General features: G+C 38.6%; 2 protein-coding genes across 4 annotated transcripts in view; both read right to left on the reverse strand.

Moving 5' to 3' along the window:
* LOC114459101 (dihydropyridine-sensitive L-type skeletal muscle calcium channel subunit alpha-1-like) overlaps positions 1 to 15,935 on the reverse strand; it is a 39,229-nt gene extending 23,294 nt beyond the window's left edge. Inside the window, exons 1-3 of the mRNA XM_028441464.1 lie at positions 15,632 to 15,935; positions 15,445 to 15,550; positions 6,105 to 6,244 (exon numbers count right to left, since the gene is read on the reverse strand). Coding sequence (XP_028297265.1) covers positions 6,105 to 6,244; positions 15,445 to 15,550; positions 15,632 to 15,819 — 434 coding nt within the window. The 5' untranslated portion in view covers positions 15,820 to 15,935. The remainder of the gene's footprint in view (positions 1 to 6,104; positions 6,245 to 15,444; positions 15,551 to 15,631) is intronic.
* A 3,462-nt stretch (positions 15,936 to 19,397) lies between these two features.
* On the reverse strand, positions 19,398 to 24,322 carry LOC114459106 (ETS domain-containing protein Elk-4-like). Of its 3 annotated transcripts, none has more exons than XR_003673230.1 (3): positions 21,622 to 21,732; positions 21,431 to 21,550; positions 19,398 to 21,304 (listed from the first exon to the last, which is right to left on the reverse strand). XR_003673230.1 is itself a non-coding variant. In XM_028441469.1 (3 exons), the coding sequence occupies exons 1-3, from the start codon at positions 24,305 to 24,307 to the stop codon at positions 21,188 to 21,190; spliced, it is 243 nt and encodes an 80-aa protein (XP_028297270.1). In that variant the 5' UTR covers positions 24,308 to 24,322; the 3' UTR covers positions 19,398 to 21,187. The 3 variants fall into 3 exon arrangements, 1 of the variants encoding a protein (XP_028297270.1); XR_003673231.1 differs by lacking the exon at positions 21,622 to 21,732 and having other exon boundaries at positions 19,398 to 20,543; positions 21,165 to 21,304; positions 21,431 to 21,590; XM_028441469.1 differs by lacking the exon at positions 21,622 to 21,732 and adding an exon at positions 24,302 to 24,322.

The following is a 24,322-nucleotide window of genomic DNA, read 5'->3' on the forward strand; positions in this document are numbered from 1 at the left end:
CTCAAAAAACAACTCCAATCTCTAAATCAGCAGAAGCAATTCACTCTTTTCTTCACACCTATGGGCTTTCTGATGTCTGGAGGTTTTTAAACCCTACTTCAAGCAAATATTCATTTTTTTCAAATGTTCATAAGTCGTTCTCCCGCATTGATTACCTTCTTTTAGACAAAAAACTTTTGCCTTTAGTCACAGACTGTGACTACACAGCTATGGTCATTTCTGATCATTCCCCTGTTATTCAATCATTGCATTTCCCAAATATTCACGCTAATTATCGGCCATGGAGATTTAATCCACTACTGCTTGCAGATGAAGAATTTACAAATTTCATACAATCTCAAATCAAACTATTTGTTGATATTAATCAAACTCCAGTGGTTTCTCATTCAACAGTCTGGGAGTCACTCAAGGCATATCTGAGGGGCCAAATAATTTCATTCTGTGCGAAGCAGAGACGCGCTTTAACAGCGCGCCTCACTGAACTAGCCGATCAAATTGTTGAACTTGATGCAGCCTACAGTAAATCATCTACCAACACTTTATATAAACAGAGATTACAACTACAGACCGAATACAACCTTTTATCTACTAAACAAGCTGAACGTCTCCTTTACTAATCACATAGTTTTTCATATGAACATGGGGAGAAGGCGGGCTTTTGGCTCAGCAGCTTCGCCAGAGAACTGCCAACCAAACCATTGCAGAAATTAAAAACTGTCAGGGTATCAAGTCTACTGACAATTTAGAAATAAACGAGTGTTTTAAAAAATTCTATCAGAAATTGTATAGCTGTCCCCCAACAAATGATAACTCTGGCCTAGACTCTTTTTTCAACAAAATTAAGGTACCTCAGTTGGGAGCAGATGCTGCAAAGTGTTTGGAAGAACCCATCTCTTCTGTGGAAATTGAGGTGGCTCTGCAGAGTATGCAATCGGCAAAATCCCCGGGTCCAGACGGCTATCCATCTGAATTTTATAAGAAATTTGCTCCTCAAATTGTCCCATTGTTAAAGTCTACATTTGATGAATCTTTTCAAATTAAATCCTTGCCTCCGACTATGCGTCAAGCTGTAATTTCTTTGATCCTTAAAAAGGATAAAGACCATTTAGATTGTAGTTCATACCGTCCAATTTCATTGCTAAACGCAGATACTAAGATTCTCGCTAAAGTCTTGGCTCTTCGGTTAGAAAAATATCTGCCATCCATCATCTCACCCGATCAAACAGGATTCATTAAAAATAGATACTCCTTCTTCAATATTAGACGTTTATTAAATATAATTTATAGTAAATCTGAAAATGAAGCAGTAATCTCACTTGATGCTGAGAAGGCGTTTGATCGGGTGAGGTGGGACTTTCTTTTTTATGCATTACAAAAGTTTGGATTTGGAAGAAATTTCATTTCCTGGCTTGAGGTTCTTTACTCCTCCCCCCTGGCAGCCATTCGAACTAATAACCATTTATCTTCTTATTTCCAACTACAGTGTGGAACAAGACAGGGCTGCCCGCTGTCTCCACTTATCTTTGCTTTGGCTATTGAGCCTCTGGCCATTGCTTTGAGACAATGTACCGACTATGCAGGAATATTTCGTGACACTACTGAACATAAAGTCTCGCTTTATGCAGATGATATGCTCCTGTTCATCTCAAACCCGTCGGAAAGTCTGCCAACAGTTCTCGACCTGTTGGAACAATTTGGAGCAATATCCGGATATAAGGTAAATTTTGAAAAGAGTGAAGCAATGCTCATTGGAAAGAGATCAGGAGACTAATCGACAATTTTAGCCCCTTTTAAACCTAGTCGCAATAAATTTAAATACTTGGGAATTTGAATCACGCATAATCATAAGGATCTATATGAATCTAACTATCAAGTGTTACTTTCAAAGCTAAAGCAGGATTTTACAAGGTGGGAGTTTCTGCCTCTTTCACTCTGAGGTAGAATAAATATCATTAAAATGTCTGTCTTTCCTAAATTTCTGTATTTGTTCCAATGTCTCCCAATTTTCTTGACAAAGTCTTTTTTTACTAATCTGAGGAGCCAAATATCATCTTTTATTTGGAATAAAAAACCACCAAGATTAAAACTAAGTGTATTACAAAACCCTCGGAGCGCTGGAGGCTTGGCACTCCCAAACCTTTTGTTCTACTATTGGGCATCTATTGTCAGGACGATGTTATACTGGACCCTGGATCATGACAATTCACCATCATGGGCGATACAAGAGAAAATGTCTGTGGACCATGTTACACTGCCATCCTTACTTTGTGCCAGATTAGCATTAGCAACACCTCTGTCCCACTATACCAAAACTGTGGTTCCAGTTCAGGAGACACTTCAAACTGGTTGATCTATCACTTATTGCTCCTCCTCAGAGACATTGTATGTTTCTTCCATCATTAACAGATGAGGCATTCAACATCTGGAAGAACTGTGGAATAACTTCTTTGTATAAACTCTACAGTGATGACGTCTTCTGCTCTTTTGAACAATTGGTTTCTAAGTTTGACCTGCCACAGTCACACTTTTACAGGTACTTATGGTGTGTAATACTGACGCCTTTCCTTCTTGTCCACCTCACTCTCTTTTAGATGATATTTTTAAGATAAAACCAGATGCCAAACATGCAATAAGTCTGACCTATGAGTTATTAAATGAATCAGGCTGTCACTGTGATCAACACTAAACAGTCAAAGAGAGTCAGACCTGTTTCTGTTACTGTGAAATAACCTGGAACTAAACATATCAACCCTGGAACAACCTGTCACTGTGAATGTTCATGTACATAACTTTTTCATTTAAATGTTCACCTATTTGCACTACTCATCAATGCACTACTGCACTATTATCTTATTATTATTATTATTGTATTCTTATTTTATTTCATTATTATTATTATTATTATTATTATTACTATTATTATTATCTTGTTATTTTTATTTAGTTTGCACATATTAGTCTAACTACTCATATTTATGTTTATACTTCTTTTTTCTTTTTATTTTTCTCTATTTTATTTATTTTTCTTTATTCTAGTTGATTGTTATTATTTAATGTTATACTACCTGAGAGAGCACAGGTCACCAAGAGAAATTCCTCGTGTGTATTTATTCACCCCTGGCCAATAAAGTTGATTCTGATTCTGATTCTTCATTGCAGCCACTTAAATGTAAATGGGAGGAAGATCTGGGTAAACAAATTTCAACTGAGAGTTGGAATAAAATAATTGAGGGAATTTTCACTTCGTCCATCTGCCTCAGACACATGGTTATTCAATTTAAGGTGGTGCACCACCTCCACTGGTCATAAACCAAGCTAAGTAAGATAAAGGATGGGTTTGACCTAGGGATGTAACGATTCACTCAACTCCCGATACGATTCAATTCACGATACTGGGTTCACGATACGATTCTCTCACGATTTTTTCATTTACAAAATGGGACTGTAGACAAATTTTTTTTTTGGGAAAAAAACTAGAAAATACTGTATTATTTTCCTTTTATTTTTCATTGTCAAAAGAATTCCTTGATAAACTATTCAAAACAATGCATTTTAACTAAAAATAAACCTTGAATTAAATAAATAAAGGAATAATACAAATGAAAAGCCTATTAATTTAAATTCTGGTTCTATAATAAACAATGCAAAACTGCATAATAGTTCTTTTTCTTTTAAAAGTGCAACTGAAAATGTATTTAAAAAAAAAAAACATGATTGCACTGATTTATGTCATATTTGTTTGGACCAGCAGAGGGCGCTGGTAACACAGTGGTCGGTTGGCATGCAGATATCTTGCAGTGAAGAAGATAAGCTATGCTAGCAGACAGAGCTAATAGAAAAACGTGACTTTTACAGATATTCAAGTAATATTACAGATATTCTTTCGGTGCTAAAGGGGTAATGAATCATTTATTAACATATTTAAGAGTAGAAGGCGGCCAGAAAGAAAGTATTAGCAGACTCCGCCCGCCGCCTACACTTGTGGATAGCGCCCTCTGCTGGTTAAAAAAAGTACTGCAATTCAATTGTCAGAAAATCGATATCAACCGTGATACCTATGAATCGATTTTTAACTGCCTTACGATTAATCGTTACATCCCTAGTTTGACTCCACTTGTGACCACTGTAAGCAGGAGCCTGGCTCTTTATTGTATATGTTTTGGACTTGCCCAGAATTGCATAACTTCTGGAATAGTATATTCCCAGTCCTCTCTAAAGCATGTGGTAAGGCACTGGCTCCTTGCCCATTTATTGCAATCTTTGGTGTGAGTTTAAATCCACAATTGACCAAGGCCCAGGCTAGACTGGTTGCATTCTCTACACTTATGGCTCGTAGGAGGATCTTGCTGAGCTGGAAGGATCCACAGCCACCGGCACATGGACTTTGGGTCAGAGATGTCATGTATTACACACAGCTCGAAAAAATCAGATACACAACTAAAGGCTCAGTTAAAAAATTTCACGAAATTTGGGACCCTTTTCTTGCCTATTTTCAAAAGATGGACGCAAGTGAGATTGTTTAATAACGATGTGTAAGGAAAAACTATTCTAGAACTGTTAACTACATTATATTTCTATGTATATTTTGATTTGTTTTATTTTCGCAATAGTGATAATATTGTCAATATTATTTTTGTATTTCTTTATGTATCCTTTTAACCTGTCTGGCTTGTTACGTGTTGACTGTGGGGTTCGGGGAGGGAAGAAAAGTGGGAAAACAACGTTGGTGATTTTCTATGTAACATTGTAAAACTGAATTTTAAATAAATAAACCTTGTTCAAAGTCAACTATCACTGCAGCCCTCCACCAGGCAGGGCTTTATGGTAGAGTGGCCCAATGGAAGCTTCTCCTCAGAGCAAGACTCATGAAAGCCTGCATAGAGTTTAACAAAAAAACACATGAAAGACTCCCAGATTATGAGAAATAAGATTCTCTGATCAGACCAAGATTGAACTTTTTGGTGTTAAGCCGTTTGTGTGGAGAAAACCAGTCACTGCTCATCACCTGCCCAATACAATCCCAACAGTGATACATGGTGGTGGTAACATCATGCTATGGGGTGTTTTTCAGCTGCAGGGACAGGACGACTGGTTGCTGAAGGTTCACCTTCCAACAAGACAATGACCCTAAGCACACAGCTACAATAACAAAGGAGTGGCTTCAGAACAACTCTGTGACCATTGTTGACTGGTCCAACCAGAGCCCTGACCTAAACCCTACTGAGCATCTCTGGTGAGACCTGAAAATGTCTGTCCACCAACGTTCACCATCCAACCTGACAGAACTGGAGAAGATCTACAAAGAAGAATGTCAGAGGATCCCCAAATCCTGGTGTGGAAAACTTGTTGCATCATTTTTCTATTAGCTCTGTCTGCTAGCATAGCTTCTCTTCTTCACTGCAAGATATCTGCATGCCAGCCGACCACTGGGTTACCAGCGCCATCTGCTGGTCCAAACAAATATGACGTAAATTTTTTTTTAAAAGTCCAATTGTTAAGGCACAAAATACATTTTCAGTTGCACTTTTAAAAAGAAAAAGAACTATTATGCAGTTTTGCATTGTTTATTATAGAACCAGAATTTAAATTAATAGGCTTCATTTTCATTTGTATTATTCCTTTATTTATTTCATTCAAGGTTTATTTTTAGTTAAAATGCATTGTTTTGAATAGTTTATCAAGGAATTCTTTTGACAATGTCTACAGTCCCATTTTGTAAAATAAATCGTGAGAGAATCGTATCGTGAATCCAGTATCGTGAATCGAATCGTATCGGGAGTTGAGTGAATCGTTACATCCCTACTTATGACCATGTGATATTTCACTTTTTCTTTAATACATTTGCAAATATTTCTACATTTCTGTTTTTTTCTGTCCAGATGTGGTGCTGAGTGTGCATTAATGAGAAATAAAATGTATGTTTCATTTAGTGAAACATTTAAAGGGGTCTGAATACTTTCTGTACCCACTGTAAATACACATATATATACATATATATATACCACTCAGATGGTTTAAAGCATCCACTGCAACCGTAAACAAATTATATACACATGTAAATATATATACACACACGTATAAATGATAAATAATCAATAACTCACCCAACAGACACACAAACAAAGTCTAAAATATTCCAACAGTTTCTTAAATAAGCGTCTGCGTGGAACAGGAAACCATAGGCAACGATCTTTAGGAAACACTCCACAGAGAAGATGATGAGGAAGATGTACTCCAGGCTCTCCTACAAAATAAAACACAGTGGGAAATAGAGCTGGTTCCACAAGTCTGGAATCTATTGATTATTGATCACATTGATCATATTTGGTAGTTTTTCTGCTTCAGGTGTTTTGAAGCTGGAGCTGGCAGTTCCTGATCTGAGGTTCTCTGATGTTCTATCTCTCTATCCTGTTCTGTCCACTAACCCCAACCAGTCAAAGCAGATGTTCTCCACCTCTGAACCTGGTTCTAACAGAGATTTATTCCTGTTTCTTTACTGTCGCTGATGCTTCTTCATGTGGATTTGTTGAGTTTTTTTCCTTCTGATTATTAATTTTATATTTTGATAAATAATTTGTGCTTTATAAATAAAGTTGAACTGAACTAAATTATTCTGTCTGATGGAACAGTAGAGTTCAGGTTTCCTTACTTCATTGTGGTTTCTCTTCTATTTGTGTCTTTGATGTCACTCACACACACACACACACACACACACCACACACACACACACCACACACACACACACACACACACACACACACACACACACACACACACACACACACACACACACACACACACACACACGCACACACACACACACACACACACACACACACACACACGTCTCCAGTTTCACTCCATGTCTAAATGTAAACACTGGTATTTAGAAGATGATCTTTTATTTTGTCCTTGAACTCACAACCTTCATAACAACAAAATATAGATTCAGAGGATCAATGATTATTTATGGTAAAAAATGATTATTAATCTATCTATAAAGCAAGAAATATCTCTGTGTGTTCCTCAAATATCTCTGTGTGTTCCTCAAATATCTCTGTGAATCAGGCTCAGACAGAGCTGAGACTTTCAACATGGCTGCTGTTTGGTTCAAAGGTGTGCAACGTTGGATTTGTTTGGACTGTAATGATACGTGAATAAATTATTTCATAAATGTTTTATAAATTCCGTGTGCATCTAAACTGTTGTTTATTATTATTACACTAAACGAGCCCGGACTGAGTCTGTTCTGGTCTGAGGAGATCTGGATCCACGAGGACAACAAACTAGAATCTGAATAGATGGGGTTCAACTCCCTACAGTGTCCTTGCTCAAAGCCCAAATATATGAAAACACAATAGTTATCACTGTACACATTTCATAACTAACCCTGACGTCCACCTTCAAACACAACCTCTTTAACCATCCATGAAAAAGCTACTGGCCCCTCCCACTTTATTATAGCTATACATACTCCCTACAGGAACTGACTTATTAGTAATAATGATGAACACTGATATTGTCTCTAAAGTTCTTCTTAGAAACTGTTTATTTATCATAGGAACAAAATTGTTGATCTTTTACATATACAGTAATTATGGGACCTGCATCCTCTGTAACTAAGATGTATTTATTTATTATTATTAATAATAATAATGTGTGTGAAGTGGTTTATAAAGACATAAGATGCTTTTAACATTGAAAAAGTTGGATCCAGTGAAACACGTCAACAAAACAATTTACTAGCTGTTAGCTTGGCTAGCTGTGTTAGCTACATTAGCTTGGATAGCTGTGCTGTCTATGTTAGCTTGGCTAGCTGTGTTAGCTATATTAGCCTGGACAGCTGTTTAGTTATGTTAGCTTGGCTAGCTGTGTTAGCTATATTAGCTTGACTAGCTGTTTTAGCTATGTTACCTTGGCTAGCTGTGTTAGCTATGTTAGTTTGGCTAGCTGTGTTAATTTTGCTAGCTGTGTTAGCTATAATAGCTTGGCTAGCTGTGTTAGCTATGTTATGTTGGCTAGCTGTATTAGCCTGATTATTTGTGTTTGCTTGGCTAGCTGTGTCAGTTGTGCTGACTGTGCTAGCTATGTTAGCTGTATCAGTTGTGCTAACTGTACAAGCTGTGTTAGCTGTGTTAACCACGTTAGCTATGTCAGTTGTGGCATGTTAGTTGTGTCAGTTGTTCTAACTGTGCTAGCTGTGTTAGCCATGTTAGCTGTGTTAGCTATGTTAACTGTGCTAGTTGTGTTAGCCTTGTTAGCTGTGTTGGCTATGTTAACTGTGCTAGTTGTGTTAGCCTTGTTAGCTGTATTAGCTTTATTCGCTGTGTCAGCTGTGTTAGCCATGTTAGCTGTATTAGCTGTGCTAGCTGTGTTTAGCCTTGAGGCAGAAAGCTAACATGACGTCGTTGACGAGGACATAGTGGAATTAGCATCAATAACAGATTATTGATTTAAGACAAACAAAAACTAAATCAAAGATCTCGGGTTAGGCTACAGCAACATGGAAGTAAACAGACACATCCAACATTCATTATTAGGTCAATAAATACATTTAATAATTTAATAATAATAATTCATTGTCTCTCTTCTGTTACTTTGGCAATTTGATTATTATTCAGATGTTTATTTCATCTCGACCTATCACAACTCAGCTCTTTGAATGTTTCTTTGTTTACATATTTGGAGAAAAAACTACATTAACAGTTGCTCATTGTGACTAAACGTTCACGTAAACAGCTTCTATTTTATTTCAATCTATAATTTTATCAAATAGAATCAAACTCAATAGAACACGTTAGCTTCACATTGGCAGATATAAGTATATATACTTTATATATATATATATATATACTATATATATATATATATATATATAAAGTGTATATATGTATATATATATATATATATATATATATATATACAGTAAATCAGAATCAGAATCAGAAATGTTTTTAATGGCCATGTACAGTTTTAAGGACAGTACAAGGAATTTGTCTTGGTAGTTGGTGAACAAAACAAACAACAAAAATTAAAAACAAAGAAACAAAAAACAACCCAGCAACAACAATAATAATAATAATGATAAATATAAAGGATGAGGGATAAATAAAGGATAGATAGAGAATAAAGGATATATATATATATATATATATATATATATATATATATATATATATATATATATATATATATATATATATATATATATATATACAGTGCAGCAGATAATGTCATCATGGAGGTGGTGATCGGGTGGGGGGGGGGGGTTCAGTGGGTGACTTGGGGTGTGTTCATGTGGATGGTGGCAGAGGGAAAGAAGCTGTTTTTGTGTCTGGAGGTTCTGGTCCTGATGGACCTAAACCTCCTTCCAGAAGGGAGAGATTGAAACAGTTTATGACCGGGGTGGGAGGAGTCAGCCACAATCTTTCCTCCACGCCTCAAAATCCTGGAGGTGTACAGGTCCTGGAGGGAGGGCAGATTGCAGCCGATGACCTTCTCTGCAGAGTGGATGATACGCTGCAGTCTGGCCTTGTCCTTGGCCGTAGCTGCAGCGTACCAGATGGTGATGGAGGAGCAGAGGATGGACTGGATGATGGAGCTGTAGAAGTTCACCATCATCTTTGTTGGAACACTGAACTTCTTCAGCTGCTACAGGAAGTACATCCTCTGCTGAGCTTTTTTGATAAGGGAGCTGATGTTCAGCTCCCATTTGAGGTCCTGAGTGATGATGGTCCCCAGGAAGCAGAAGTTCTCCACAGAGCTCACTGTAGAGTCTCCCAGGGTGAGGGGGGTGAGGGGGGCTGGGTTCTTCCTGAAGTCTGCTATCATCTCCACTGTCTTTAAAGCGTTGAGCTCCAGGTTGTTCTGGCTGCACCAGGACACCAGCCGGTCTGTCTCCACCTGTAGTCAGACTCGTCTCCATCAGAGATGAGACGATGATGGTCGTGTCGTCTGCAAACTTCAGGAGTTTGACCGACTGGTGAGAGGAGGTTCAGCTGTTGGTGTACAGGGAGAAGAGCAGAGGAGAAAGAACACAGCCCTGAGGAGATCCAGTGCTGATGGTCCTGGAGCAGAGATGGTTTTTCCCAGCTTCCCGTGCTACTTCCTGTCAGACAGGAAGTCTGTGATCCACCTACAGGTGGAGTCTGGCACGTTCAGCTTTGAAAGCTTGTCCTGAAGGAGAGCTGGGATTATAGTGTTGAAAGCAGAGCTGAAGTCCACAAACAGGATCCTGGCGTAGGAGCCTGGGGAGTCCAGGTGCTGGAGGATGAAGTGGAGAGCCAGGTTTACAGCATCGTCTACAGACCTGTTGGATCTATAGGCAAACTGCAGGGGGTCCAGGTGGGGGTCGGTGATGTCCTTGATGTGGGAGAGCATGAGGCGTTCAAAGGACTTCATGACCACAGATGTCAGAGCGACGGGTCTGTAGTCATTAAGTCCTGTGATCCTCAGCTTTTTAGGGACAGGAACGATGGTGGAGGCCTTAAAACAGGCTGGTACGGTGCATGTCTCCAGTGAGGTGTTAAAAATGTCTGTGAACACTGGAGACAGCTGATCAGCACAGTGCTTTAAGGTGGAAGGAGAGACAGAGTCCGGTCCACAAGCCTTACGGGGGTTTTGTCTCCTGAAAAGTCTATTTACATCTCTCTCTTTGATGGAGAAAGGTGTCTCTGTGGGAGGGGGGGGAGGAGGGGGGAAGATAGGGGAGAGAACCTCTGTAAGCAGCTGTGGTGAGACTGTAGCTTTGATGTGGGGGGTGAAGGTGTTGGAGTGAGGCTGGTCAGAGGTGTGAGGGGGGTTGGAGTCAGGTCTGTCCCATTGTCTGTCAAATCTACAATAGAAGTTATTCAGACTGTTGGCCAGGCAGAGGTCGTTAGCAGCAGCAGGGGCTCTGGGCTTGTAGTTTGTAATTTGCCTGAGCCTCTCCAGACAGAAGCAGTCGTTAGCAGAGAACTGATGTTGTAACTTCTCTGAGTACAAACGTTTGGCTTTTCTCACCTCCTTTCCAAACGTGTACTTCGACTCTCTGTTCCTGGCTCTGTCTCCACTCCTGAAAGCGACCTCTTTGTCTGCCCTCAGCCCTCTGAGCTTAGCTGTGAACCAGGGTTTGTCATTGTTATAACTCACCCTGGTCTTTGATGGAATGCAGCTGTCCTCACAGAAGCTGATGTAGGACGTCACAGCGTCTGTAAACTCATCCAGAGAACTGTTCACAGACCTGAAAACATCCCAGTCAGTCCAGTCCAAACACTCCTGGAGTTTCTCCACTGGTCCACTGTCCACTGTTTAGATTCCTTCACCACAGGTTTACAGAGCTTCAGCCTCTGTCTGTATGAAGGAATTAGGTGGACCATCACATGGTCCGATAGGCCCAGTGCAGCGTGGGAAACAGTGTGATAAGCACTGCTTAGTGTGGTGTAACAGTGATCCAGTGTCTTCTCCTCTCTGGTCGGACATTTAATTAATTGTCTATATTTGTGGAGCTGGTGTGAGAGGTCCCCTTTGTTAAAGTCACCAAGCACAATGATAAAAGAGTCCAGGTAGGTCCGCTCCATGCACAGGATCTGGTCAGCGAGTGTGCGCTGTGCCTCACACACATCAGCTGATGGTGGGATGTACACACCAACCAGGATGAATGAAGTGAACTCACGAGGAGAATAGAAGGGTTTGTTGTTGATAATAAAGGATTCCAGGTGAGGAGAGCAGTGCTGGAGGATCACTGTCACGTCGTTACACCAGTTACTGTTCACATAAAAGCAGATTCCTCCACCTTTCCTCTTCCCGGTGAGCTCCGCGTCTCGGTCCGCTCTGTGAAGTTGGAAGCCGGCCAACTGCAGCGCAGAGTCCGGTACCGCTCCACACAGCCACGTTTCCGTGAAGCACAGAACAGAAGATGAGGAGAAGTCTCTGTTTCTACCCAACAGCAGCTGGAGTTCGTCCACTTTGTTACACAGTGAGCGCACGTTAGAGAGGAATATCCCCGGTAACGGTGTGCGTCGGCCGCGCTGGCGGAGACGCACAAGCGCACCAGCTCTTTTTCCTCTCCTCCGGCGCTTCACTGCGTGAGCAAAGGTGAGCGAACCTTTGAGTAAAATGTCCAGTAAATCCACAGAGGAAGCGATGAAAGTGGGAAATAAATCTTTGGGGATTGTTGCCCTGACGTTCAAGAGCTCTTCTCTGGAATAAGAGCAGCTATATATATTATATTATGGCTGTCAAAATTCACACGTTATTAACATAATGCAAATTCCCTTTAACGCCACTATCTTTTTTAATGTGCGATTAACGTACCCCTCGTTGGCAACTTGCAGGAGTTTGACTTGAGCTTGGAGCTGTTCCCCACACGCCGCGTCAGTAGAAGGCGGTAATGACCCAAATGGTGGAGGCCGACCACCGATAAAGACCACAAAGAAAAAGAAGAACATCAGGGCGGCCCAATGCGTGGTTGGAAATTCAGGTAGCAACGTGTTTGTGGATAAAGGTAGCGCAGGGCGGAGCTATGGACACGGAAAAAGGGCTTTTAGATGAAAAGTTCAGCTTCAAAGTTCTGCCAGATGGTTCACAAAACAAAAGTCATATGTGTGTATTGTCGGTGTGAGTTGGTATATCATAGAAGTACGTCAAGTCTAAAATATCACCTGCTTGCTAAGCATACGGCCAATGCTGTGACCCCGCCTCCTCCACGCCAAAGGCGGACCACGTTGGATTGTTTACAGAAAGACTGGACAACAAACTTTCAACAGCAATCGCTAAATGTGTGGCTACATCCTGCAGGTCCATTAGCTTTGTGGAGGACGAAGGTCTGCTTGAAATGATTTACATTACATCAAATAACTACACGTACACAGATTATGCTGAATACAATATGAGAGCTGTTAATAACACCATTTATTTGTTTAATAACACCTTATGTTGAGCCTACTTTGTAGTAAGAAATGATTTAGTGTTTATTTCTACCTATGTCAGGTGGTTTGGAACAATCATATTGTGTTATTTGCTTTGAGGTGGAACATTTAGATGAACAATTGAAAATGTCTCTGTTGTGATGCAGAAGGATCAATTATTGATTTTAAGATATTTGAAAAGTGGATGTTTATTAATTCTTTCCAAATGTTGACTTGGACACTACATTGTTGATTTTGAATTCATGTTAATGTTTCACTTGATGATTCCTGTTGGGCTGAGTTTTAAATGTTGTAATAATAAATTTGCATAATGTAAGCATATTGGTCCACTCCTATGTTTATAAGAGTATTATAAAGTGGAAAAATATCCTTTTAATGTACAATCAGAACAGATACAAAATATGCGATTAATCATGAGTTAATTATGGAAGTAGTGCGATTAATTACAATTAAAAAATTAATCATTTGACACCCCTAGTATGTGTGTATATATATATATATATATCTCATATATATATATATGTCTCATATATATAAACTGTATATGAGACACTAACAGTTGTGTTAAATTCCAACATATTCTATATATCACCAAACACAAGTTATCTCAAGTCATTCATCGCAAAATGTTGTAATTTTACAGAAAAGTTGCGAAAGTTGCTTTTGTTTTACTTTTTTAATAACTGTAATATATATATATATATATATATATATATATATATATATATATAGTAGACCAGGGGTCTCATTCTTGTGTCCCACAGGACAATGTGAAAATGTAATATTAGTGCAGCCTGTGTGTTTTATACTGTATTGTAATGACGTGACTCCAGCCGTTATTAAAGGTTTATCAGCCTTTAATGGAAGTCGTTAAAACATCATGAACCACTCATTCTCCGCTTACGCCCGCCCTTCCCCAGCCTCCCAGCCAATCAACATGCAGAACACATGTAAACAAAGACAAACATTGACAGTGAAAGTTGTACGTAACAACGATGCTTCAAATGCCATGAGAACCACAACAGCTGTTAAACATTGAATAAACTACACGTGGATCATAACTCAGTTAAATAGTCTGTTACAATATGAATGATTTACAGCATTGTGCGTTGATGATGTCACCAAGGGAAGCACACCTCCAATGGAGCCACCCACCCAGCCATCTCGCACCCGCCGTCCCGCTTCCAAGGCTGGGGGCTCATAGGGGACCTACCCACCTTGGTTATAGTCAAGGAAACATCGCTGTTGGCTGGAACGTACAGCTGATTCCATGAGGTTATTATAGAAAATAAAAGCCAGTAAATAACGTCCCATGGTTTAGATCAGCTATAATAGGCTAATGTCCCGACGGATAGTAAACGCCCCACTGGTGATCACATTTTTTACGCTCTCTATCTCTGTACTTTCTACCGTCTACAAATGTCATGATGTTCATGTCATCACAAAATACATGAACATTGAGCACAAAAAGAAAGATGATTTCTGCTGAGTGGTGCATTATCTGCCTTGTTGTTTCCGGAAAAAAAAGGCGGGAAACACGTTCACCGTGCGTCTGGTTGGCTAGACACATGACTTTAACGTTATTGCTTGAAAAAAAAAAAACACTTTATTAGGAGAGCAACAGCAATTAAAAAAAGCCTACAGTGAAGAGAAAAGTTGGTGATGATCACAGACTATTTCTTCCCTCAAACCAAATGTAGCTCAGCTATGTGAGAGGAAGAGCTTCCAGGTCAGAGAAGCCATGTTCAGAAGAAATGTTGCATTTATATTCAGAGCAGTTCGTGTTCAGAAGAACCCATTGACATTAAAGAATTGTTAGTAATGACGTTTATGAAGATTTCATTTTTTTTTTTTTTACCAAAGTTGTTTGTGGAATACCTGAAATTAAAGCTGGGGAAGGTAATTTTCTCCAGATACATTTTGTAAGTTTGGGTTGAAATTGTCTTTATGTCCTGACAGAAATTAAGTTCTTATGTTCTCTGAAAAATGAACAAAGAAAATCCATCATCTGTAGCAGCTGTAAACCTGTAATAACTTCAACCAATTTTTAACCAATCACGTCTCCGTCTCCCTGCTTGTTCTCAATCCCTCACATGCACGAGCTCACACTGAACGAGCGTCACCGCTGACAGAGTTAAAACAGAGTTTTTAGTCACGTTTTTAACACATATATGATAAAGTTTATTGTTTACTTACTGATGAATGAGACGTTTCTACACAATACAAGTGATGAGCTGAGCTCCTCTTCTGCAGCAGCTGTGAGCATGCATGTGAGTGAGCACAGAGGGGAGGGGCGAGGGGGGTAAAGGCGGAGCCGTCGGGGAGGCTACATTCAAAATCATGCTAGCTTTCAAAAATGACCTACCCTACCTTTAAAGAACTGTTAGTAATGACGTTTATGAAGATTTGATTTTTTTACCAAAGTATTTTTGTGGAATACCTGATGCGGCCCAGCCTCATCCAGACTCTGCCTAATGTGGCCCCCAGGTAATTTGAGTTTGAGACCCCTGTAGTAGACAAAGGAGGAGAAACGTACCAAGTTGCTGTTGGTGTTGTTGCTGTCCTCCTCAGGCATGGGTAAATACACGGCCAGGGCAACACAGTTGGCAAAGATGGCGAGAAGAATTATGATTTCAAAAGGTCTGAATGTGATTATAGGAAACGTAACTAATACATATAAATCACTAATAAAGTCACAGCACATTATAATTATTAGAGGATACTTCCACTCCACGATGCTGATGCAGGCCTTGCGTATGGGGTTCTTCAGGGTGAGGACAAGCAGCGAACGAGCAGGTCGAGGGTTTCCTCCTGTAGCCATCAGCTTCTTCAGCTTCTCCTTTTGTTTCCTTTTCAGCGTCTCCTCGTCCATGATGTAGGACGACAGCGGAGGACTGCTGGAGTCGGCCATTGCTGGAGATGTTTCCACTGGTTCCTTTATTAAAAGTTCCTCTGAAGGTTCCTGTGTTCTATCTGACTGAGTGACGGTGTTCTCTCTCTGCTTCTCACCTCTATCTGTGGAATGGAATCTGTCCCTTTTTATGTCCACCGCTTTACTGAGCAGCTGTTTGAACAAGGGAATAAAAATAGATGTGTGTGTGTGCGCATGCGTGTGTGTGTGTGTGTGCGCATGCGTGTGTGTGTGTGTGTGCGCATGCGTGTGTGTGTGTGTGCGCATGCGTGTGTGTGTGTGTGTGCGCATGCATGTGTGTGTGTGTGTGTGTGTGTGCGCATGCGTGTGTGTGTGTGTGCGCATGCGTGTGTGTGTGTGTGCGCATGCGTGTGTGTGTGTGCGCATGCGTGTGTGTGTGTGTGTGTGTGTGTGTGCGCATGCGTGTGTGTTTTTCAAAGAATATGGAGAGGGACAGTAGTAGAAAAATAAAGGTTGAACAAACTGAATCTCACTAAGAAATAGAAAAGAAAACAAGTAGAAACAAATAAACATAATAAAAAACATCAAGAGGAGGAGCTTCCAAATAAAGACCCTGTAAGCATATCTACAGCCTTCACATCCACTAACAATCATTTACAGACATGTTTTTATTTTAAAATAATGGTCACACTAATAAGAAAATAGGAGGGGGGCGGGGCTAAATAATTTCCCTGTGGTTGCTGAACTACACAGTGGCTAAAAACTGCTTCTCTGTCAATGTACTGTACTGACTTTTATTACTATCTTTATCTGCTGTCTAAATGTATGAATGACCTGGTGGACTGAGACTGAATTACTCTGTTGGATGAATAAAATAGTCTAAATCTAAATCTAACTAAAACAGGATAAACAGCAATGGAAACAAACGCAGAGAGAGAGCACAGGAAACCATCTCCTCTTCTCTCTAAAACTTCCTGAATTTATTCAGTGTGCTGTACTATGACACTGGATATAACTACTACTACTTTTCAAAAACCTGCTCTACAAAGTCAGAGAGAGAAAACTAAACAAATACTGACACCCGTGGATCAAAGATGGAACATCTACCAACTTTTCTTTTTAGTTTAATTATTGCTTCTTGTTTATTCACATAATTAATTGGTCAAATTAAGTACTTTTAAAATAAAATCTATCATTATAAAAGTAGAAAGTTACAAAATACATTCTTATTAAAGTAAAACGCAATAGAAAAAGATCAGGTGTACACGCCCACAATGTAGTGGAATTAAAAAAATAACACAATTTACAGCAACAAAACAACATGAGTAAAATATGATCCACTTTGAACTATAACTATAACTAACTATAACTAACTATAACTATAACTAACTATAACTATAACTATAACTAACTATAACTACAACTACAACTACAACTACAACTAACTATAACTATAACTAACTATAACTATAACTATAACTAACTATAACTACAACTACAACTACAACTATAACTATAACTAACTATAACTATAACTATAACTAACTATAACTATAACTATAACTAACTATAACTATAACTAACTATAACTATAACTAACTATAACTATAACTAACTATAACTAACTATAACTATAACTAACTATAACTATAACTAACTATAACTATAACTAACTATAACTATAACTAACTATAACTAACTATAACTATAACTAACTATAACTAACTATAACTATAACTAACTATAACTATAACTAACTATAACTATAACTATAAACTAACTAATAGACTAACTATAACTATATAACTATAACTCGAACTCACTATAACTATAACGAACTATAAACTAACTAAACTATAACTATAACTAAACTATAACTAACTAGAACTATAACTATAATAACTGTCTACATAACAAAGACTAAGAAAAACAGCCTGTGAAATAATGACGTTAGTTTTTTTGCTTTAATTAAATAAAGGAACTATTTTATCTCTGATATAAAGATACGTCACCAAACAAAATAAGAAAATGGATGATTTGCACAAGATAAAGATGAATATAAATGTGATTATTGATTTATCACAACATTGATAACCTTGAGTTACTTTATTGTAATATGACTATTGGTGGTGGTGACTAAGGGTTAATAAAAGGTTTATAATCAGAGGGTCATTGGTTCTAATCCGTCTCCATCACGCACGCACGTGTAAATAAAGTGTAATATTATATACTGTATTCTAATTATTTCACCACCTCTTTACTTTAGACACCGTGGCAAAGGACACACAACCTCTGTACGAGGCCCCGCCCACAGTGTGTGAATGAATGTGCAGGGTCCACAAACCAAAGCATGTTTTAGGTTCTAAGTATTTTATTGTTGGTCTCATAATTAGAAACACTTGAACCCTCGACCACCAGAACGTACGGCGTGAAACAATGACACGTTACACACACGTTAACGTGAGGGACAGTCATCGATTAACGATATAGAACGACAGGAGGAAGAAAATAAAACTGAGCTTACCAAATGTGTGTGAAAACATCCTTGATCATTTCCTTTGATCTCTGTATGTGCATGCACACATATTGCACCGATAACATTTGAATGTCTTTAACTTGAAACTGTTAAACTTAATAAAATCAAAGCTACCGTTTGTTAGACTTTATAACATCAAAGCTAACGTTTGTTAGACTTTATAAAATCAAAGCTAACTTTGTTAGACTTTTATAAAATCAAAGCTACGTTGTTAGACTTTATAAAATCAAAGCTAACGTTTGTTAGACTTTATAAAATCAAAGCTAACGTTTGTTAGACTTTATAAAATCAAAGCTAACGTTTGTTAGACTTTATAAAATCAAAGCTAACGTTTGACTTTATAAAATCAAAGCTAACGTTTGTTGACTTTATAAAATCAAAGCTAACATTTGTTTGACTTTATAAAATCAAAGCTAACATTTGACTTTATAAAATCAAAGCTAACGTTTGACTTTATAAAATCAAAGCTAATGTTTGACTTTATAAAATCAAAGCTAATGTTTGACTTTATAAAATCAAAGCTAATGTTTGACTTTATAAAATCTAACAAACATTTCAGTTTGTTTTTCTTGGGCTGAAATCCAAACAAATCAAACAAAGTGATCAATCACTCTTTGACCATGAAAAACATGAAGTGCTGAGTCATAGAAAAGTGACAGAATCCATTATCACAGGGAATCCCCCAAATCTAAGTGCATTTACAACATTTACAACATCAAAACATTTAATACAAATACAACCCATCTGTAATAAGGTTTAAAGGCTTTCATTAAAAAAATAGAACCAACAAACATCCTGTCCACAGAGAGAGAAAAACATCAACTGTTACAAAAAATAGGAATCATTTCAAAACTTTTTATCACAATAACAAGAAAATTACAAAAACACATGGTTCATAAACACGTGTTATAAACAATAATAAATGTTATAACATGTGTTATAAACAAGATAAATGTTTATAGAATATCATCAGCTTCTCTGACAATACAACAGCTGCAAATATGAAGGGCAGAGAGAAAATATTTCAGATGTTTGTGCATAAAGACCGTTTATAAACATGGACGTGATTTCATGAACTTAGCTTAGCTGTGGTAAGGCACGTTTAAAGGCTAGGCTAACACGTGATGCTAATCAATTTATAAACCAATCACCTCCTACTGCATAGTGAGCTGCACAGGAAGTGATCACCTGACCTTTAAAGACCACAGGTCAGACCTGACATCAGTAATCAGACCAGTAGAACCAGTAGAACCAGTAAAACCAACAGAACCAGTAGAACCAGTAGAATCAGTAGAACCAGTTAAACCTGTTAAACCAGTAGAACCAGTAGAACCAGTACTGCATCTAAAATGTTTATAAACTGCATTTGAATTTAAGAGTTTAGATGTTGAGATGAGAGGAGTCTAATCTACGGTTCAATGGTCGCAGACTCAGTCCTAATGTGGGTGGGGCTTCACTTTGATCCCAGTAAACAAAGCATGATCAAAGTAAACAGGCTTTCTTTGTTCTTTAACAATTAGATGGTTTCCTTCTCTACATTAAAAGGTTCCATCATGATTGTCTAAAGTGTTTAAATATTTTAACAGATATAAATATAAAAGATGTTTGAAAACATTTTGTCTGCTTTATTATGTTAAACATTGGTCTGATATATAAAAATAATGATTACATCTGAAGCGCCTCAAACTGAAACTGTTTCTATTAAAGATCAATGTGTGGTTAATGTTTGTAAAACAGATCAATAAATTCAAGATCAAAGGACTCTTTACCACACAAACACGTAGCTTAGCATGCTACTGTAGCTTAGCATGCTACTGTAGCTTAGCATGCTACTGTAGCTTAGCATGCTACTGTAGCTTAGCATACTAATAGCCTGTGTGTCAGACTTATGGCTTTAAAGTCAGTTAGAAAGTAATCTAATACTTTCTCGGCTGATCATGGCTGAGACAGAGGGGATGGGCTTAAATTACTGTTGAGTCATCACAGATGAAACCAAATGTTAGAATCTATCATCGCTCATTACATCACTGTTAGAGTGAGAGACACTGGACCAGAACCTGCTGCTGTGCTTCTACACACATGTTTAATAACCTGTGTTCTCCATCCTGTTAATGTTCCCACACTGACTCAGTGACACCACACAGCTGCTCCTATTATACAAGCTTCTCAACATGAGGCGTCGTCTACATTATTAAAGTGTGTTTGGATCTTTCTGAAGGCTGACGTCCTGAAAAGGATCAATAAAAAGTGATCAGATCAGGATCATTAAGTTTTGCTTCTTCAGAATGTTCATCTAATAACGTATGGCTTTACTTTATCATCCAATCACGTATGGCTTTACTTTATCATCCAATCACGTATGGCTTTACTTTATCATCCAATCACGTATGGCTTTACTTTATCATCCAATCACGTATGGCTTTACTTTATCATCCAATCACGTATGGCTTTACTTTTAACTGCTAAAGTAACATCACACATGGACTCATTTTTAGAAAGAATAAAACACACGTCTGTCACACACTACATGTAGTGTTAACCTTTGAACATATGTGCAGACGAGCTAACAGCTAAAAACTAAAGCTAACAGCTTCCTCTAAAGTTTAGAGCTGCTCATTGGATAAAACATGGAGGAAAATATATTAATCAGCATCAAATATAAACATAGAACAGTACAGAGTAAACATAGAGCAGTACAAAGAGTAAACAGAGTAAACATAGAGCAGTACAAAGAGTAAACAGAGTAAACATAAAGCAGTAATCTAAGGGGTGAGAAACGCTGAGTCAGACTGTTTGTAAACATCTGACTCTCCTTTAAAGCACCGAGTGATGATAATTGAAGTCGTACTTGTTTGTTTGTATGTTTTGACGTTATGTTCTGTGCAGGTCTGGAGTGGTGGGTCCAATAGGTCCAATGGGTCCAGGGGTGTTGGTTCCATCCATGCTGTGAACTGGAATCTGGAACTGAGGAGTGAGGACTGATGGAAACTAGAGGAGAACAAACAGAACATGTTTAATGTTAGGAGATGTTCCTCCTCTCAAACTGACACATTGTCCAAATAGTCCATATAGTCCAAATGGCCCACATAGTCAACATGGTCCAGCTCTGCTCACCTGGAACAGGTGGGCTCCTTGGCGTCGCGTGGCCGGGCTGAGGGGAGCGACCGGACTGAGCGTGCTCCAGAAGTGAATGTTGGACAGCAGTGGACTGGGAGTGAGCAGGAGGGTTGGAGTCTGTGGGAATCAATCAATCAATCAATCAATCAACTTTAACAATGTACCCTGAACAACTGGCCTTCACAAACTTTAAGCACAGGAGTCGACTGTTTGCTTTTCCCTGGTTCTTCACACAAGACAGAGCTCCCCTCTCCTCCGCTCACTGTCAAAGCACATGGAGAACTCTTCTTTGTTCTGTTCCACTCCAGAATTAACAGAAACGGTCTAAAAAGTGAAATGTTTTTTTCTACACTGTCAATACTGTCTTATGCACAAGAAACCAGGAAAATCCTTAGAATACAGCAATTTGCTCTAAGTGTTTTAAGCAATATCTCTCATTAACTTTGTATAAAATACATCATGTTTAGTGTTAAAATGACCAGATAGATATGATGTTTGCTCTTATCTTGCTTTGAAGGTTATAATCTGTATTCTGAATCCTCCACCTGGACGCCAGGTTACACAGGCATCAGATAGTCGAGGTTACCCGGAGGTGCGCCCGATCTCTAACCCTGTGGAGAGAGAGGTTGTTTCTGAGAGAGAGAGTGACGGTGGATGCTTGCCCAGCAGGGTGGGGCACCGTCTGGCAGAAGCTGACTGTGCGAGCCCTGTGGTCGGCCTGGGACAGCATCAGGCACATAAATGTGCTGGAGCCACGGGAGATTCACATAGCCCTGGAACACTTCGTGAAGGGAAGGCACATCCTGGTCAGGTTGAACATGTCGCCAATGGCGCAGAAAAACCACCAGGGTGGCACCAGGTCACTGCAGTTACTACGAGTGACTCCTAGGCTGGGCCTGAGCACAATGCATGTGCCAGGGAAATAGAACCAGGTGGGGACTTCCGCCTGGCAAAGACCTCTGGGAACTTTTCGGGAAGACAGAGATAGACCTCTTAGCCTCGAAGGAGGCAACCCACTGCCCCCTCAACTTCTCTTGGACGGAGACTTCCAGCTCCCTCGGGCATGACTGGCCACGGGGGTTGCTTCATGCTTTCCCCCCTTTGCCCTTGATCCTGCCAACACTACACAGGGTTTCCAAGCCCCTGCTGCTGGTGGCTACTCGGTAGCCGTATTCGTAGGATTCGACTCCTACGAGTCTTCCTTAGGGCTTTGTATCAAACACTGCAGGTGTAAAGTGTACTTTATTGTCCCCGTAGGGACATTTTTCCTCTACAATTGACCCATCCTTCAAAGTCACTAGGGCCTCTGTCAGGTGCAGTGTTAGGAACCATCTCCTGATGTTGATGTTAGACTTGGTCAGGACTACCAGTAGGGCTTGGTATCGATTCCAATTTCCCAAATCGATTCGATTTACTTTTGATTCAGTTCAGGATATCACGCAGTACCAATTTTACTTGGATAAGGAAGACATTCTCATTAGAACTAATGACGCAAATAGTAGAAACTACAACTTTATCTTGGTTCATTAGTAAGAATATGAATATTTACATTAATAATTGAACCTCATGCTACATTAACCATGTATGTTTTATTTAAAATGACCTGAGCAGAACAAAACACAATGACTTAAATCAACTCAAAGCACTAACAGACTGTAAATAAAATGGTAACAGACACATTATAAACGCAACACATTCTCATTCTTTGAGTCTCACAAAGGTTTTGTTCTAATGTTCTAGTGGCTGCACAACAAATATAACTGTATAATAAGAGACACAACCATAAACATAAATAAATAATTGTAAATAAAAGCAAACATCCAGAATTTAAAACAAATTTGAAATGTCTTAAAGTGCATAAAGTCAGGTCTTTGGTAAATGTAAGAAAATACTTTTAAATTCCTGTGAACAGTAAAGTTCAGGAAAACTTAATTTTTCACTTTTTTTTTTTGCTCATTCTCATCACTAGTACAGTGCCTGTCAGAAGTATGTATTCATGGGGCGGTGTTTAGCTCAGTGGGTAGAGCGCCCGCCCCATGTACAGAGGCTATAGTTCCTCATCTGCAGCGGGTCCAGGTTCGATTCCCGGCCTGGGACCCTTTCCTGCGTGTCATTCCCTGCTCTCTCTGACCCCTTTCCTGTCAAGCAACTGTCATATAAAGGCCACTAGAGCCAAAAAAAATCCTTTAAAAAAAAAAAAAAAAAAAAAAAAGTATGTATTCATATAGTGGGAGGAGTTTAAGTAGAGTTGTCAGTATGTGTTATAAGGTTGTGTGTACATAGAGGTGTACATACTGTACTCTGTAGTGTTATAAAGGGTTTATTTATGGGTGTAAAATAAAATAGAGTGTGAGATTTATCTGGTTTAATTCTATGGGACATGAATATGATAAATGTGTTTGATTTATTCATTTTTATATTTTTTCATTAGGTGTATTTTTCTGTAATGTATGTCATTATGTGTATTTTTGTATATTTTTGCATTTTTTTGTATAATTAGTTTTTTGTTGCCATTGTAGTGTGATTCCGGAGTCATTTTGTGTATTTTTGTATCGTTTTTGGTGTAGTTTTGTGCATTTCTGTTGTCATTTTGTGTATTTTTTGTATAAATATTTAGTTTTGTGTATTTTGAGTCATTTTCATATTTTTTGTTTGTTTGGTATATTTTTCTGTAATGTATGTTTTTTTAGAGTCATTTTGTGTGTTTTTGGAGCCTTTTGGTATAGTTTTGTGCATTTCTGTTGTCGTTTTGTGTACTTTTAATATAAATTGTTCAGTGCTTTGTTTTATTTAAACTCATTTAGTATTTTTTTTATTATAAATACTATGTGTGTGTGTGTGTGTGCGTGTATGTGTGTGTATGGCTACCTCCATCTCCTTCCTCTGTGG

The sequence above is a fragment of the Gouania willdenowi genome, unplaced genomic scaffold (genome assembly GCF_900634775.1).
Source record: "Gouania willdenowi unplaced genomic scaffold, fGouWil2.1 scaffold_261_arrow_ctg1, whole genome shotgun sequence".
Lineage (NCBI taxonomy): Eukaryota > Metazoa > Chordata > Actinopteri > Blenniiformes > Gobiesocidae > Gouania > Gouania willdenowi.